This window comes from Aspergillus pseudotamarii (assembly GCF_009193445.1).
Source record: "Aspergillus pseudotamarii strain CBS 117625 unplaced genomic scaffold BDV38scaffold_68, whole genome shotgun sequence".
Classification (NCBI taxonomy): Eukaryota; Fungi; Ascomycota; class Eurotiomycetes; order Eurotiales; family Aspergillaceae; genus Aspergillus; species Aspergillus pseudotamarii.
In genome coordinates, this window is record NW_022475082.1 from 181,480 (window position 1) to 197,617 (window position 16,138).

Sequence of the window (16,138 nt, forward strand, 5' to 3'; positions counted from 1 at the left end):
GTTCTACAGGACCTAAGTCAAAGGTACTTACACACCGGCTCCGTCGATCCGATATTAAGACTAGAGAGGAGGGGCGACCCAGCAAAACAACTTCCCTTTTATCCTATTCTAGTGTACCATGTACATATAGTACGTCTCTGCCTAATGGAAGAATATGTGAGTCCCCTTTCATCATCCTCCCTGGACCGCCAGGCAGATGAGTAAGCGTACTTGATACACTCTGAGTGGACAGATTAGCCAAAAAAGCAACACATCATCAGCTGAACTGAATGCGCTGTGCCACCATCGGGATGGGGCTTATGGTCTTTTAAGAGGCTCACTCGGCCTCCTGCTGCATCATGCACTGGCATCTTTAGTAGCGAATGAACTACTGTACTCTCCGACGTTGTTGCTTTTTCTCTTCATCTTGTTGTGTCCCGCTAATAATTTTATTTATTTGTTTTATTTTTTTTTATTTTTATTTGTATTTTATTTATTTTTTTTTTTTAAAAAAAGATTTTTTTTCTATTTATCTTAATTTTAAAAATTCCCCTCTCGTCTTACGTCCCGACTATGCTTGAGACTACTACGGCTTTTTCCCAGGGTATGGAGCCAATTTGAACTGTCGCTGGAGTTATTGTTCGATAGCTCGGCTAAACTTTGCGCTTCTGCAGCCGATCACCATCCTCCTCTTCATTCGAAACAAAAGTACGATGGATCCCTAACTTTCTTCGCTTTCAACTTCTACGCGGGCCGTACCGACGGGTTAAAAAAAAAAAAAGCTGTGTTGAACACACTTGCATCCGTTCATTAAGCTCCGCATTGACCGGTCTTGATGCATTGCATTGTTAATCTACGTTATTTGTACGTATGTTCCAGTAAGAACTGATGATAGGGATATAAATAAATATATATAGAGTATGTTCCTTGCTATGTGTACACATCTCTATCCCTCTTATCTCTACCAACCTTTCATCTTTTCTCCGACTTTGGATAGAAAGTATGGTATTAATATTATATATGAGAGACAACATGTAGAGACAATTGGATACACACACATATACACCGCAACATAATAGATCAATACCCTTTCTAGTGCAGTAGTTCGTTCCATATAAACGACCCATGTTGATATTCTCCACGCCACTAACGCTGCTGATTTTGGATCAGGACCAACTTTGTTCACAGTGAACTAATCAGACAACAGCCCGCATCCAAGACACGATAATCACCTGGAAGCCTAACCGAACTGTCGTTTCGATCAGTCACTTTTTAGATTTGTTACTATTTAAGTCAACTCCCAGGAATCGTGCCATTCAACCTAGTATCTTAGATAATGCCTATTAATGCGCTCCAGGCCAGTCGTTGCCTCCTCGTTGCCTTTCTATTCACCCTTAATTCCAGACAATGGCGTGCTTCACACTACGATTTACAATAAGTAGTATGAAAAAAAAATATTAGAAAAAAAAAAAAAGAACAAGAAGGCTGTCATAGTGTAATTGACGATCTCTATGTCATGTCCGGCAGTACTATTTACCCCCTACAGTTAAACCCATGAAGCATACGCAGCATGCAGGATACTTTCCAGTACAGTTAGGGTTGGGTATTATCACGCCGACGGGAGAGAAGGTGACCACCCAGCCTTTCGTTCCGAGTGGTCTGGCTACCTTTTCCCCTCCTCCTTTTCATGATTCAGGTCGACTGGATGATCTCCTCTGAAAGAAGGTGAGTAATGGATCCATTGATGCAAGGAACCTAAACGAAAATTAGGGAATGAAGAAAAAAAAAAAACCTAGCACCAACAAATCCTCACCGCTTCATAGGATGGCTGCGGAACCGCGCACTATCAAGCTATGGTGCGGAAGGTTTATTTGTTACATGCGATGTTCTGCATTATTAGCGGTCATTCCATGATATTCTCCTGCTTGTCTTGGTGTTCCAGCTTTGCTTTTTACTTGTCTAGCCCTTTCTGGAGATTATTGGACTAACAGATATGCGCATGAGTAAATAGTTTGGCTCTGAATCCGGCTTAAGCTCTGTCAGGGTCCGAAGTCAGAGTGAGATCTACTGCGCTGCGCTGCGATTAATGTGCCACTCACTGGACGGAGACATACTCACTTGTCGGACTTTAGCTGCACGCCATCTTTGTGCACAGGCCATGGCGAGGATGCTTTATTTATGATCTTCATCTACTGATCCGACGAAAGATGATTCCCTCATCTAGGCAGAAATGACGGACGCTTATTTGGGACAACGCATATTCGAAGAATATGTAGAAAAAGAAAGAAGGCCTACAAACAAAACAGCTTGTGCAGAGCACAGATCTCTGTCACTTCTGCGATCAGCCTTCCCAACGGTTCCACCATCCACACTACATAGAGTTTAACTAATGACTGCATACAGACCTACCAAGGAGTCCGCACGTTCGCCCCCGATGTATGACGATCACAGTCGTACTATTGTCATGATGCCATCCACAGCCCGTTCAATGCATCGTTCACAACCACCCCAGCCCCACCTCAAGGTGGATACCCAGGTACGAGGACTTCTCGGAATGTAGCTAGCAGAGGTGTCCCAGTTGCTGCTCAATACGTAGCATGTTGTATATGTACGGGCAAGGGCTTGGATACTTAGGCCACACCCTCGGTCTCAGGTGTCCCTTATTTCGTTTCGTCCATGCCACCTATTGTATCGGCTTAGTTTGGTTTCGAATAATTTCCTGCATGCCGGCTCTGGCTCTGACTATTCTTCTCTCCCCTTCATGTCATCCTACCCTTGCCTTTTCTCCGATGATCCTCCCAAGACTTGGCACTGATCGTTATAGGGAGAGGCCCCCTGGGTTGTTTCACGGATTCGGTCGAGATGAAAATTCCGTCCGGTGTGAGAAAGCCACACGTGTCGGGCTGGGTGTCTTCCCATCTGTTGGGGTGGATCTATCATTGTGATAGATTTGGTAGCAGGCTCTGGATCTAGTGATAGTTGATTGTCCGGACCATTCTTCGATATATGGTGTCATCCATTCTCGCTGCATGGGCCCTCACCTGAGAATTTGGTTCCTGATGTTACCCGGACTTCATCTTGGCGTTTTCATTTACCTGGTAGACGGCTGAAGTTGCTCAAGGAACTACATTGCAGAGCTGAAGCCGTATGGTTTGAAATAGTTTTGACGGCCGTTCCCAGACTACGTGAGATTGCACGCTAGGGCCTGTCCACACTGTCCGTAACGATGAACACCTATTGCGTTGCAACCAAAATCGTAAGATATTTGGAGAACTGAGTCTTGAATAAAATTCATAAACACGGCATTTCGTAAAGCCGTCGTGTTCACTTTAATCTAAGAGAACCGCACCCAGCCAATTTTATTTTTCCATATTCGCTCCCACTAAAGAAAAAATACTGAGCATATTATGCACCCATTTAGCGCTTGCCAGCGGCCTTCTCCTGAGACTCCTTGAGAACCTTCTTGACGATCTTCTGCTCCTCGATCAGGAAAGCACGGACGATGCGGTCCTTGACGCAGCCAGCGCAGCGGGAACCGCCGTAGGCACGGGTGACGGTCTTCTTGGGGCGAGAGATCTGAGAGTACTCGCGGGGGCGAAGAGCGGGGACCTATGGGCAAGAGATCAGTCGCTGTTTTCGTTTCTCGATTGGCCAGTGCGATGCCCGATGCAGAGAATTTGTGCTTCTCAATCCAATCCTCCTCTTCGTATCGCCCTAAGAGGCGCATTCTTCCACCAACTTGGATCGATCGCAGAATTCGCACATAGTCATTCGCTCAACAACCAGAAACTGATCGGGAGTACTCACACCGGGGAGCTTGATGCCACAGTCACCGCACTTGGGAGCAGTGCCCTTCTTCTTGATGTGGAGGTACCGGAGCTCACCGCCGGGGGTCTTGATGATGCGGACCTTGTTGGACCGCGTGTTGTACCTATAGACGAAATTCCATCAATATACTGCTTGTGAAATCAGATGATAAAAAAAAACTCCTCGCTGTGCTAGATATCGTGGCTGAATGCTATCGTATCGAGCGTAATGAGGGGACAAAGTGAGAAGGGAAATTTTCAACGTACGGGTTCCGGCGGCGCTGTTTGAGAAAAAAAGGGTAAATTAGCTTCTCATGGTCCTCTTGAAATTTGTTGCACGGAAACAACTCACGTATTGGAGTCTCTGGTTCGCCATTTTGATTGTCTTGAACCTCTGTATCGGTGATCAAGAAGTTGGCGGCGGCGTCGTCGGTTGTCGTCGTTAAGCTCTCAGAATTCTTGCAAGTCACCTGGATTTGTGTGGGTTTCACTCGGAGCCCTGGAGTCACGCTAGCGCCAATTTGGCGAGCTGGTGCTAACCCCAATCGGGACTAGCACCGGTCCGAGCAGAGCCGCCACCTCTTTTCAAGCTTGCTCATCAGGAAAGGAGCACGAAGAGCGCCTTTCATCACCCGTCGTGAGAAGGGGATCGTGCAGGAGTTGTTTTCATCTTTGGGGTTACGATTTCACTCCGCCGCGCGAGATTGACCAGTTTATTACCACCCCCGACCGCTTTTGTTGATGATTCGCGGTTGTTAATGACTTTTTTCAACGTGACTCTGTGACGCGACTTGCCCGAGCATTAACCTCGATCAGAAAGAGCAGAGCTATCTCCATTCCGCCATTGGCATTATGGCATCATTACCCCCTCCTCCACCTCCAGGATGGGGTGCATCGGCTCCTCCGTCGATGCCTCTGGCTCCGCCGCCGCCGGGATATCAGCCGCCAGCTGATCCGACCGTCGCAAAATTTGCTCAGAAGAAGAACGAATGGCTCCGGACACAACGAAACCGATTCGGAGAGAAGAGAAAGGGTGGATTTGTTGAAACACAGAAGGCGGACATGCCCCCAGAGCACCTACGAAAGATTGTGCGAGATATCGGTGATGTATCGCAGAAGAAGTTCAGCAACGAAAAGCGTAGCTATCTCGGCGCGCTGAAGTTCATGCCCCATGCAGTTCTGAAGCTGCTGGAAAACATGCCTATGCCTTGGGAGTCTTCAAGGGAAGTAAAGGTTCTATACCACGTTAACGGCTGTCTCACACTGGTAAATGAGACTCCTAGAGTTATCGAACCCGTCTTCCACGCACAGTGGGCGACAATGTGGGTGTGTATGCGCAGAGAAAAGAGTGACCGTAGACACTTCAAGAGAATGCGCTTTCCTCCCTTCGATGACGAAGAACCACCACTGTCCTGGTCGGAGAATATCGAAGACGTTGAACCGTTAGAGCCCATCCAGATGGAACTCGACGAGAATGAGGATTCCCCCGTCTACGAGTGGTTTTACGATCATCGACCTCTCCTTGATACTCCCCACGTTAATGGTCCTAGCTACAAGAAGTGGAACCTATCTCTACCGCAGATGGCGACTCTGTATCGTCTAAGTCATCAACTCCTCAGTGACGTGGTAGACGAGAACTACTTCCACATGTTCGATCTGAATAGCTTTTTTACAGCAAAGGCTCTGAACGTTGCCATCCCCGGTGGTCCGCGCTTTGAACCGTTATACAAGGACATTGATCCCAACGACGAAGATTTCAGTGAATTTAACGCCATCGACCGTATTATTTTCCGTGCTCCCATTCGCACGGAATACCGAGTCGCATATCCTTTCTTGTACAATACTCTCCCTAGAAGCGTGAAAGTTTCTTGGTACTCCCATCCGCAAGTTGTTTATGTTCGGACCGACGACCCCAACCTTCCTGCTTTTTACTTCGACCCTGTAATTAATCCAATCTCCTCTCGCTCCGTCGCGCCTAAGAACATCACAGTCAGCCACGAAGATGAAATCTTCGGACCAGGAAATAATGAAGACGAGTTCGAGCTTCCTGGAGAAGTCGAGCCTTTCTTCGCAGACGAGGAGCTTTACACCCCCGAGACCGCATCCGCTATCGCGCTCTGGTGGGCTCCTCACCCATTCAACAAGCGCTCCGGAAAGATGGTTCGTGCACAGGATGTGCCCTTGGTGAAGCAGTGGTACCTCGAGCATTGCCCACAAGGCCAACCCGTCAAGGTTCGCGTGTCTTACCAGAAGCTTCTGAAAACGTTTGTGCTCAACGAGCTTCACAAGAAGAAGCCCAAGGCTCAGAATAAGCAGAACTTGCTGAGGACCCTGAAATCTACCAAGTTCTTCCAGCAGACAACTATCGACTGGGTTGAGGCTGGTTTGCAAGTCTGCCGCCAGGGTTTCAACATGCTTAACTTGTTGATTCATCGCAAGAACTTGACGTACTTGCATTTGGACTACAACTTCAACTTGAAGCCGGTTAAGACCCTGACCACAAAAGAGCGGAAAAAGTCTCGTTTCGGAAATGCTTTCCACTTGATGAGAGAAATTCTGCGTCTTACCAAGCTGATTGTTGATGCCCAAGTCCAGTATCGTCTGGGCAACATCGATGCCTTTCAATTGGCTGATGGTATCCTCTATGCTTTCAACCATGTGGGACAGCTGACCGGTATGTACCGTTACAAGTACAAGTTGATGCATCAGATTCGTTCTTGTAAGGATCTTAAGCACTTGATCTACTACCGATTCAACTCTGGCCCGGTGGGCAAAGGTCCTGGATGTGGTTTCTGGGCACCAGCCTGGCGCGTTTGGCTGTTCTTCATGCGTGGTATCATCCCTCTTCTTGAGAGATGGCTTGGGAACTTGCTGTCACGTCAGTTCGAGGGTCGTCACAGTAAGGGAGTTGCGAAGACTGTCACCAAGCAGCGTGTGGAGTCTCATTTTGACCTCGAACTTCGTGCTTCCGTCATGGCTGACTTGATGGACATGATGCCTGAGGGTATCAAGCAGAACAAGGTCAATACAGTCCTTCAACATCTCTCGGAGGCTTGGAGATGCTGGAAGAGTAACATTCCCTGGAAGGTTCCTGGGTTGCCTGCTCCTATCGAAAACATCATCCTTCGGTATGTCAAGAGCAAGGCCGATTGGTGGATATCTGTCGCGCATTACAACCGTGAACGAATTCGCCGCGGTGCTACTGTGGATAAGACCGTTGCCAAGAAGAATCTTGGCCGACTCACTCGGTTGTGGCTCAAGGCGGAACAGGAGAGGCAGCACAACTATCTGAAGGATGGTCCCTACGTGTCATCCGAAGAGGCTGTTGCTATCTACACCACCATGGTACATTGGCTCGAGTCCCGCAAGTTCTCTCCAATTCCATTCCCTAGCGTCTCCTACAAGCATGATACCAAGATTTTGATCCTTGCTCTTGAACGTTTACGTGAAGCATACTCTGTCAAAGGTAGACTCAATCAGAGCCAGCGTGAAGAGCTTGCTCTTATTGAACAGGCCTACGATTCTCCTGGAACGACACTGGCCAGAATTAAGCGATTCCTTTTGACCCAGCGAGCGTTCAAGGAAGTCGGCATCGACATGAACGATAATTACAGTCATATCAATCCAGTGTACGATGTGGAGCCTATTGAGAAGATCACCGACGCTTATTTGGATCAGTATCTCTGGTATCAGGCAGAACAGCGCCACCTCTTCCCCTCGTGGATCAAGCCTTCCGATTCCGAAGTTCCTCCGCTGTTGACGTACAAGTGGGCGCAAGGCATCAACAACTTGTCCAATGTTTGGGAAACTGCCGATGGCGAGACAAATGTAATGATTGAGACGGAATTGTCGAAGGTTTACGAGAAGATCGATCTTACTCTATTGAACCGACTGCTGCGCTTGATCATGGACCACAACTTGGCTGACTACATCACTTCCAAGAATAACGTGCAGCTCAGCTACAAGGATATGAACCACACGAACAGCTACGGGTTGATCCGGGGTCTACAATTCTCTGGCTTCGTCTTCCAGTTCTATGGTTTGATGATTGATCTGCTGCTTCTTGGACTTCAGAGAGCTAGTGAAATGGCGGGTCCACCTCAGAGCCCTAACGACTTCCTGCAGTTTAGGGATCGTGCTACCGAGACCAGACATCCTATTCGTTTGTATACCCGCTATGTCGACAGGATTTGGGTGTTCTTCAGATTCTCTGCAGACGAGTCTAGAGATCTTATCCAGCGCTTTTTGACAGAAAATCCAGATCCCAACTTCGAAAACGTTATCGGTTACAAGAACAAGAAATGCTGGCCACGTGATTGCCGAATGCGCTTGATGCGGCACGACGTCAACCTGGGCCGCGCTGTATTCTGGGATTTGAAGAACCGTCTGCCGAGGTCGATCACGACGATCGAATGGGATGATACCTTTTCCAGCGTTTACAGCAAGGACAACCCTAACCTTCTGTTCTCCATGTCTGGGTTCGAGGTTCGCATTCTTCCGAAGATTCGCAACCAGAATGAAGAGTTCTCAGTGAAAGATAGCGTTTGGTCTTTGGTCGATAACACGACGAAGGAACGCACGGCTCATGCCTTCCTTCAGGTTACAGAGGAGGATATTCAAAAATTCAACAACAGAATTCGTCAAATCCTCATGTCTTCTGGTTCCACGACCTTCACTAAGATCGCTAACAAGTGGAACACGGCCTTGATTGCTCTCTTCACCTACTATCGTGAAGCCGCTGTATCGACTGTCAACCTCTTGGACACGATCGTCAAGTGCGAGACCAAGATCCAGACCCGTGTCAAGATTGGGCTTAACTCTAAGATGCCTTCCCGTTTCCCTCCCGCCGTTTTCTACACTCCAAAGGAACTAGGAGGTCTAGGTATGATCTCAGGATCCCACATCCTTATCCCTGCTAGTGACAAGAGGTGGTCGAAGCAAACCGATACCGGTATTACTCACTTCCGAGCCGGTATGTCACATGACGAGGAAACATTGATCCCCAACATCTTCCGGTACATTATTCCCTGGGAAGCCGAGTTCATCGACTCTCAGAGAGTGTGGATGGAATACTCTCAGAAGCGACAGGAGGCTCAACAGCAGAACCGTCGTTTGACGCTTGAGGACCTGGAGGACAGCTGGGACCGTGGTCTGCCTCGTATCAACACACTGTTCCAGAAGGACCGCAGCACTCTCAGCTTCGATAAGGGATTCCGTCTTCGAGCAGAATTTAAACAGTACCAGCTTATGAAGAGTAATCCGTTCTGGTGGACAAGCCAGCGTCACGATGGTAAATTGTGGAACTTGAACGCCTACCGTACCGACGTCATCCAAGCTCTGGGTGGTGTAGAGACCATCTTGGAACACACTTTGTTCAAGGCCACGGCTTTCCCATCATGGGAAGGTCTCTTCTGGGAGAGAGCTTGTCTTGCCAAGGGAACACGACTGTTGCGATATGATGGCAGTGAAGTCGAGGTCCAGGATGTTCGCGAGGGAGATCTCCTCCTTGGTCCTGATGGTGGTACTCGTCGAGCATTCAACATAGTGAATGGCACAGACCGTCTCTATCGCATTAAGATTGGTGGAAGTAAAGAGGACTTAGTAGTTACACCGAACCATATCCTGGTTCTTCATCGGGAGAAACGTGCTAGGAATGCTTATTCAGGACCCTCTATACAAGGCCATGTCCAGCGATTTGAAAGTCGCTTTGGTGACCTCCCAGTTCCAAGTTCTAGTCCATCGGCTTCCAACCGGCCCAATAACCTGGTCAAGGACCCGGGGGATTTCCTGTCGGCTCTGAAGAGCGCTATCGCTTGGGTCCTGCATGCCGAACGGAGTACGACTGGTGCAGTGGCAGTTCGCAATGTACTCAATGGTACGGTTGGCCTTACGACCCACGAAGAGAACTATTCGGTCACCAATCCGCGAGTCAAAGGGGTCTACTTCACTTACGCTTGGGGCAATCCCCAGACAACCAATATCAAGGGCCATCCCGACCATCCTCCTGTTTTCTTTGACACTAAGGATGACGCTTTCTCTGCTGCCGTTGCAAAGAGCCATGAACTGTATTCGCAAGGTGAAGTTACGTTGGCAACGCTTCGCAACCGATTCCTCGCCAAATCTGCTAATGGCAAGGCTGGTGAGCTTCCAATCGACATCAACTTGCCGAATATGTTCCTACTTTGGGGCAAGAATGGGTCAAAGCTGAAGATTCGTGTGTACTGCTCCCAGAACTACAATAAATACGCTCAATCATACGCTTTCGAATCGATGCCAAGCTCGAACCCTGAGGCCAATGAGGATGAAGACCTCCCCGAAGTTTCGGCAGCGGAACGGTACGATACTGTGGAAATGACTGCTGCTGAATTCGCCGCCCTTAGTGCTGAGGAAAGGAGCCGCTATCGAGTATTCAGAAGTCCTGGCTTCGAGTTGCCCGATCAAAAAGTCCCTGTCAACCCCTATTTCCTCGGTCTTTGGCTTGGGGATCACAACCGCCAGTCGACTACTATCAATACGGATCATGAGTCTGGAATCCGCGAATTCCTTGTCGATCATGCTGCCGAGTTGGATCTGAACCTTGTATGGCATGGTCAGCTAGGCTATGCGACCGTTGGAAAACCTCATCCAGGAACTGATACTCGATTGCCAACCGCTAAGATGGATACTACTCGACGTCCGCTTTGCCGTCAAGCACGCCAGACGATTCGAAAGCAGCGACTTGCTGCCGAAACAGTTGATTCGTCCCCCCGCTTATTAGAGTCGCAAACCCAGTCAAAGCGCTTGTCTTTGTCCGAACTTGATTCCCGGGAGGTTGATGCAGCTGGTTCCCAATCACAAGCCGAAGTCACCAGTGTATCGGTTGCTCCTGATTCAATGGCCGAATGGTTGGGCGATTCGAATCCTGATGAGGTCCCTGAATCTGTTCCCGATAATTCCCTCGAATTTGGGCTCCTTGAGGTTCCTGAGATAGATTCAAGCATTTTCTCGGAACTTACCGCCGATTCTGGACTCATGCAGTTGATTGAACAAGTAGAGGGTTCTGAAAAAGCCTTGTCCAGCCCCCTCCAAGAGCCGGTATCGGACCTCGATATACTCGATACCGATAGTGACGATGAGGAGCTCGACAACATTGATGAGGATGAGGTGATCGAGAACCTGGATGTTGAGGGCGACAGCCAGCCCGATAGCCAACTGCAGTCGCAGTTCCTTAGCCGTCGACGCAATCATCGTTTGCGAACCGGTTGTCGAGCATATGGCGAGCTGGATGCCAATGAGCAGGATCAACTCCTCGATCAAATGGTCGATCAATCTGAAGGCAGTTCCCGTGTTAACTCCCTTCATAAAGCCCTTGAAAGCCTAGGCCTAATTACTCACCAAACCGGTCCTGGAGCCGATGCCAAGCGTATTCCACCGGTCTATTTGAAGAACTCACGGTCCGTTCGTCTTGCTGTTCTTGCTGGACTCATCGATAGTGATGGTTGGTACGTTTACCCGGAAAACATGTTCGGCTTCAGTCAAAGCGAAACGTGGCATTCAAAGCTCTTCTGGGACGTTGTTGCATTGGCCCGTTCTTTGGGTCTAAGTGTTTGGACAAAGCGACGCATGATGTGGAATCATACTCGTACGGAACGCTATCCCCAACTTGTTGCTCACATCTTTGGCAATGTCGCAGAAGTTCCTTGCCTACTTGCACGAAAGCAGGGCGTTGAACGCTTCATTCCTCAAGAACATAGCTTCATGATCAAGGACATTAGTCTTGAAACCGAAGCTACCGAATGGGCCGGTTTCCGAGTTGATAAAGATCAGCTTTACTTACGACACGACTACCTTGTTTTGCACAACAGTGGTTTCGAAGAAAGTATGAAGTTCAAGAAGCTCACCAATGCTCAAAGATCTGGTTTGAACCAAATTCCTAACCGTCGTTTCACTCTGTGGTGGTCCCCAACTATCAACCGTGCCAACGTCTATGTCGGTTTCCAGGTCCAGCTGGATCTTACTGGTATTTTCTTGCACGGAAAGATCCCTACTCTCAAGATTTCTTTGATCCAGATCTTCCGGGCTCACTTGTGGCAGAAGATCCACGAGTCCGTTGTCATGGACTTGTGTCAAGTCTTCGACCAAGAATTGGAGCAGCTAGGTATTGAAGCAGTCCAGAAGGAGACTATCCATCCACGTAAGTCGTATAAGATGAACAGTTCATGTGCGGACATTTTGCTTTTCGCCACGAACAAGTGGAACGTCACTCGGCCCTCGCTGCTGTTTGACACCAAGGACGTGTACGAGCCCACTACGACGAACAAGTTCTGGCTTGATGTGCAGCTGAGATACGGTGACTACGATTCTCACGACATCGAGAGATACGTTCGTGCCAAGTACCTAGACTACACAACCGACAGCATGAGCATTTATCCTTCCGCTACCGGTTTGATGATCGGAATTGACCTCGCGTACAACCTCTACTCGGCATATGGACAATACTTCCCTGGTCTCAAGACCCTGATTCAGCAAGCTATGGCTAAGGTCATGAAGGCTAACCCTGCGTTGTATGTGCTGAGGGAGCGTATCAGGAAGGGCCTGCAGCTGTATGCTTCTGAGAGCAACCAAGAATTCCTTAACTCCCAGAACTACTCGGAGCTTTTCAGTCCTCAGATCCAGTTATTCATTGATGATACCAATGTTTACCGTGTCACCATTCATAAGACTTTCGAAGGCAATCTCACAACCAAGCCTATCAACGGTGCCATTTTCATCTTCAACCCCAGAACTGGACAGCTTTTCTTGAAGATTATCCACACCAGTGTTTGGGCGGGGCAGAAGCGTCTGGGTCAATTGGCCAAGTGGAAGACCGCGGAAGAAGTGGCGGCTCTCATTCGATCCTTGCCTGTTGAAGAACAGCCGAAACAGCTTATAGTCACTCGGAAGGGTCTGTTGGACCCACTTGAGGTCCACCTTCTTGACTTCCCTAACATTTCGATCCGTGCTTCTGAGCTCCAGCTGCCATTCCAGGCTGCTATGAAGGTGGAGAAGCTCGCCGACATGATTCTTCGAGCGACGGAACCTCAGATGGTTCTGTTCAACCTCTACGATGAATGGCTGAAGTCTATTTCGCCTTATACTGCCTTTTCCCGACTCATCCTTATCTTGCGTGCTCTGCACGTCAACATTGACAAGGCCAAGATTATTTTGAGACCCGACAAGACTGTTATCACCCAGGAGCACCACATCTGGCCCTCGTTGTCTGATGAGGATTGGATCAAGGTCGAAGTACAGTTGCGTGATTTGATTCTCAATGACTATGGAAAGAAGAACAATGTCAACGTTCAGAGCTTGACAAGCAGTGAAGTCAGGGATATCATCTTGGGTATGGAGATCAGTGCACCTTCGTTGCAGCGACAGCAGGCAGCGGAGATCGAGAAGCAGCAGGAAGAACAGAAGCAGCTCACAGCTGTGACAACGAAGACCCAGAACGTCCGTGGTGAAGAGATCATTGTGACCACTACATCACAGTACGAGCAGCAGTCGTTCGCATCCAAGACCGAATGGCGCACCCGAGCCATTGCGACATCGAACTTACGGACCAGGGCGAACAACATCTACATCTCTTCGGATGAGGTTCGTGACGAGGGTTTTACTTACATTATGCCTAAGAACATCCTCAAGCGATTCATTACTATCGCTGATCTTCGGGTGCAAGTTGCCGGATATCTCTATGGTAGCTCACCGCCTGATAACGATCAAGTGAAGGAGGTTCGCACGATCGTGATGATCCCGCAGGTCGGAAACACACGGGAAGTCCAGCTACCGCATCAATTGCCCCAGCATGATTACTTGAATAACCTTGAGCCCCTGGGAGTGATTCACACCATCTCGGGCAACGAGCCGCCGTACATGACGGCAATGGATGTTACTCAACACGCCCGACTGATGAATGAGCACTCCAGCTGGGATAAGAAAACGGTGACGATGACCGTTTCATTCACGCCAGGATCCGTGTCACTGGCTGCTTGGGGTCTCACGCCGCAAGGATACAAGTGGGGTGCCGAGAACAAGGACACGACGTCTGACCAACCGCAGGGCTTCTCGACCAGCATGGGGGAGAAGTGCCAGCTGTTACTCAGTGACAAGATTCGCGGTTATTTCCTGGTTCCCGAGGATAACGTGTGGAACTATAGTTTCATGGGCAGCTCCTTCGGCAGTGTCGAGAAACGGCCAGTGTACGTGAAGATCGACACGCCCCTGAGGTTTTATGACGATCAACACCGACCACTGCACTTCCAAAACTTTGCAGAACTGGAGGATATTTGGGTTGATCGATCTGATAACTTTGCATGATCTGCAAATGTGAAAGGCGTTGGAAACGTTATGTATGATTGAACCTATCTTTTTATTTATTTTATGTTTCATTATTCATGTTACTGTTTTCTCCATAGCTTTTAACTTTCTTGTCTTGTTTTTTATCTCTCATGATGGCGATTCTCTTTGATCCGTTTTTCTTATCATTAATTTATGTATACTCTACGAAAAGGGAAAATAAAAAGCGAGGGATGCATATGGTTTGACTAGGCAATCATGCAACAGTATGGAGACAGCATTGGGGAGAGGGTTTCATTTGCATGTATAGTAAAAGGACTATTCCTCATGTCAGAAGTCTCAGCGGTTATTAATGTATTGATCAGCTGGGGCACGAAAAGAAAAAATATACAATCGAGATTCTAGAGTGGATCGGACCCTTTTCTCCGTTTTCGTAGTGCTGATATGAGGGGAGCGACGAGTGGGTATCTTCCAGGAGAGGGGTACATTAGCTGGAATGAAAAGAAAGGAAAATCCAATCAGAAGTTCAATCAAGAAGAGGAAATAATAAGAGAGGGGAATAATGAAAGGGGAAGAAAAAGAAAAGAGAAACAAATTAGAAAGAAGCGGAAAAGAGAAGGATGATTGTAATCAAACATTATTTTTTGAACAATGAAAAGGAAGAAGTTAGGGTATGCGATGTATGGAGCTGTTTGTGGTTAGGGTCTTGTGACACGCTCTCCCTCCAATGGCTTGCGGTGGCTTCAAGCCTCACTTGGGAAGGAAAAGAGAGAGAGAGACCTCAGACCTACTACTATGTACCTACCAAGATACAGAGTACTGTAGGATGGATCTTTGAGAGGAGAACGACAAACATTGTCTATATTCACATTCACATTCAACATACGCATACACCCGCAACGCATCTCAACACATCTATCTCTCCAACTTTGGATGGTGAATTTGGGTTTGTTTCTTCTTTGATAATTTCCCGTGGCTCTTACCATTTATCTCTCTTTTTGATATTAATTTTTATTTAATTTGTATCTTTCTCTTTTCTCTTTTCTTTCTTCTTTATCCTGGCCCTGTTATCCTTCACGGTTGTGCTCCGTACGCCACCTTAATTATTGTTTTCCGGCTGTATCCGGAACGCCCTAAAAGAAAAGAAGGAAAACACGGAAAAAAAATAAAAAATAAAAAAATAAAAATAAAAATAAAAATAAGGAATAAAAAACAATTCTCCATAATCTTGGAAATGTTCCTTTTTACCCATTCTGGGGACGACAGCTTCACTTTCATTTCTCTATCTCTCTCTTTTTTTTTTTTTTTTTTTTTCCCAAATGATTAATTCGTGTAGGGCAACCACAGGCCGTGCCAGGGAACTTTTGAAGATCGTCTTCTTTCATGGTCTCACCATTGATCCAATGAATTCACAGATTCGGAAGCAAAGTCAAATTACACTCTGGAAAATCACTCGGACCATGCTAACTTAAGCTGCAAGATTATACTAGATAACCTCGACGATTGATCCACCTGGGTCTCGAGTCATATATCGTACCGCGTATCAGTCGGCGCTAGCCCGAGGATGGAGCGTTTCTTACGTATGTTTTAAGCCCCTACTTGCCGTTTAAGTAAAATGATGATAGGAATTTAAACTAAACTAGTGATGGGACGGCGCTGAACAACCCGTTCTTCGCCACACGTTCTCGGGCGCTAGCCAGGCTATTATTTCCGACCGTTTTACAACCAGCGACTGCCTCTGGGGGTAGGTGATCGCGAAAATTAAGGTTGGATAAAGCTCCTTTGATCGTGGTTGAAGTTGAACAGCCACTTGTCAGGGCACCGGCATCCATCTGCCATTGCTATCGGTCCCGGCCGAAGGATTAAGGAGAGACAAGGGGAAAACCAAAAAAAGAACGGACTGGACTAGGATTCATCAAACGTGGGTGGGGGACCGTTTACCATTACTTGCGCCTTTTTTTGCGTGATCTCTACCTTGAACGTGAGCAGAAAAAGAAAGAGAGAGAGGGGGGGGAGAGAGGGAGAGGGAAAAAAAAAAAGAA

At 47.8% G+C, this 16,138-nt stretch overlaps 2 protein-coding genes across 2 annotated transcripts; one reads left to right on the top strand and one right to left on the bottom strand.

Moving 5' to 3' along the window:
- Nucleotides 1–3,203: 3,203 nt before the first annotated feature.
- Nucleotides 3,204–4,295, bottom strand: BDV38DRAFT_258633 (60S ribosomal protein eL34). Its single transcript, XM_032055753.1, has 4 exons — nucleotides 4,138–4,295; nucleotides 4,053–4,066; nucleotides 3,787–3,910; nucleotides 3,204–3,588 (listed from the first exon to the last, which is right to left on the bottom strand). Exons 1-4 carry the CDS (start codon nucleotides 4,159–4,161, stop codon nucleotides 3,397–3,399), a joined length of 354 nt encoding a protein of 117 aa, XP_031909421.1. The 5' UTR covers nucleotides 4,162–4,295; the 3' UTR covers nucleotides 3,204–3,396.
- A 133-nt stretch (nucleotides 4,296–4,428) lies between these two features.
- On the top strand, nucleotides 4,429–14,329 carry prp8 (U4/U6-U5 snRNP complex subunit PRP8). The gene has a single exon (XM_032052199.1). The coding sequence runs from the start codon at nucleotides 4,638–4,640 to the stop codon at nucleotides 14,115–14,117; it is 9,480 nt and encodes a 3,159-aa protein (XP_031909422.1). The 5' UTR covers nucleotides 4,429–4,637; the 3' UTR covers nucleotides 14,118–14,329.
- The last annotated feature ends 1,809 nt before the right edge of the window (nucleotides 14,330–16,138 follow it).

Excerpts from the sequence above, each read along its gene's own strand:
- prp8 (XM_032052199.1), top strand. The coding sequence starts at position 4,638 with ATGGCATCATTACCCCCTCCTCCACCTCCAGGATGGGGTGCATCGGCT.
- BDV38DRAFT_258633 (XM_032055753.1), bottom strand. The coding sequence starts at position 4,161 with ATGGCGAACCAGAGACTCCAATAC. Across the intron at positions 3,589-3,786 it reads GTGGCATCAAGCTCCCCGGT|GTCCCCGCTCTTCGCCCCCG; the intron begins GTGAGTACTCCC and ends TCTTGCCCATAG.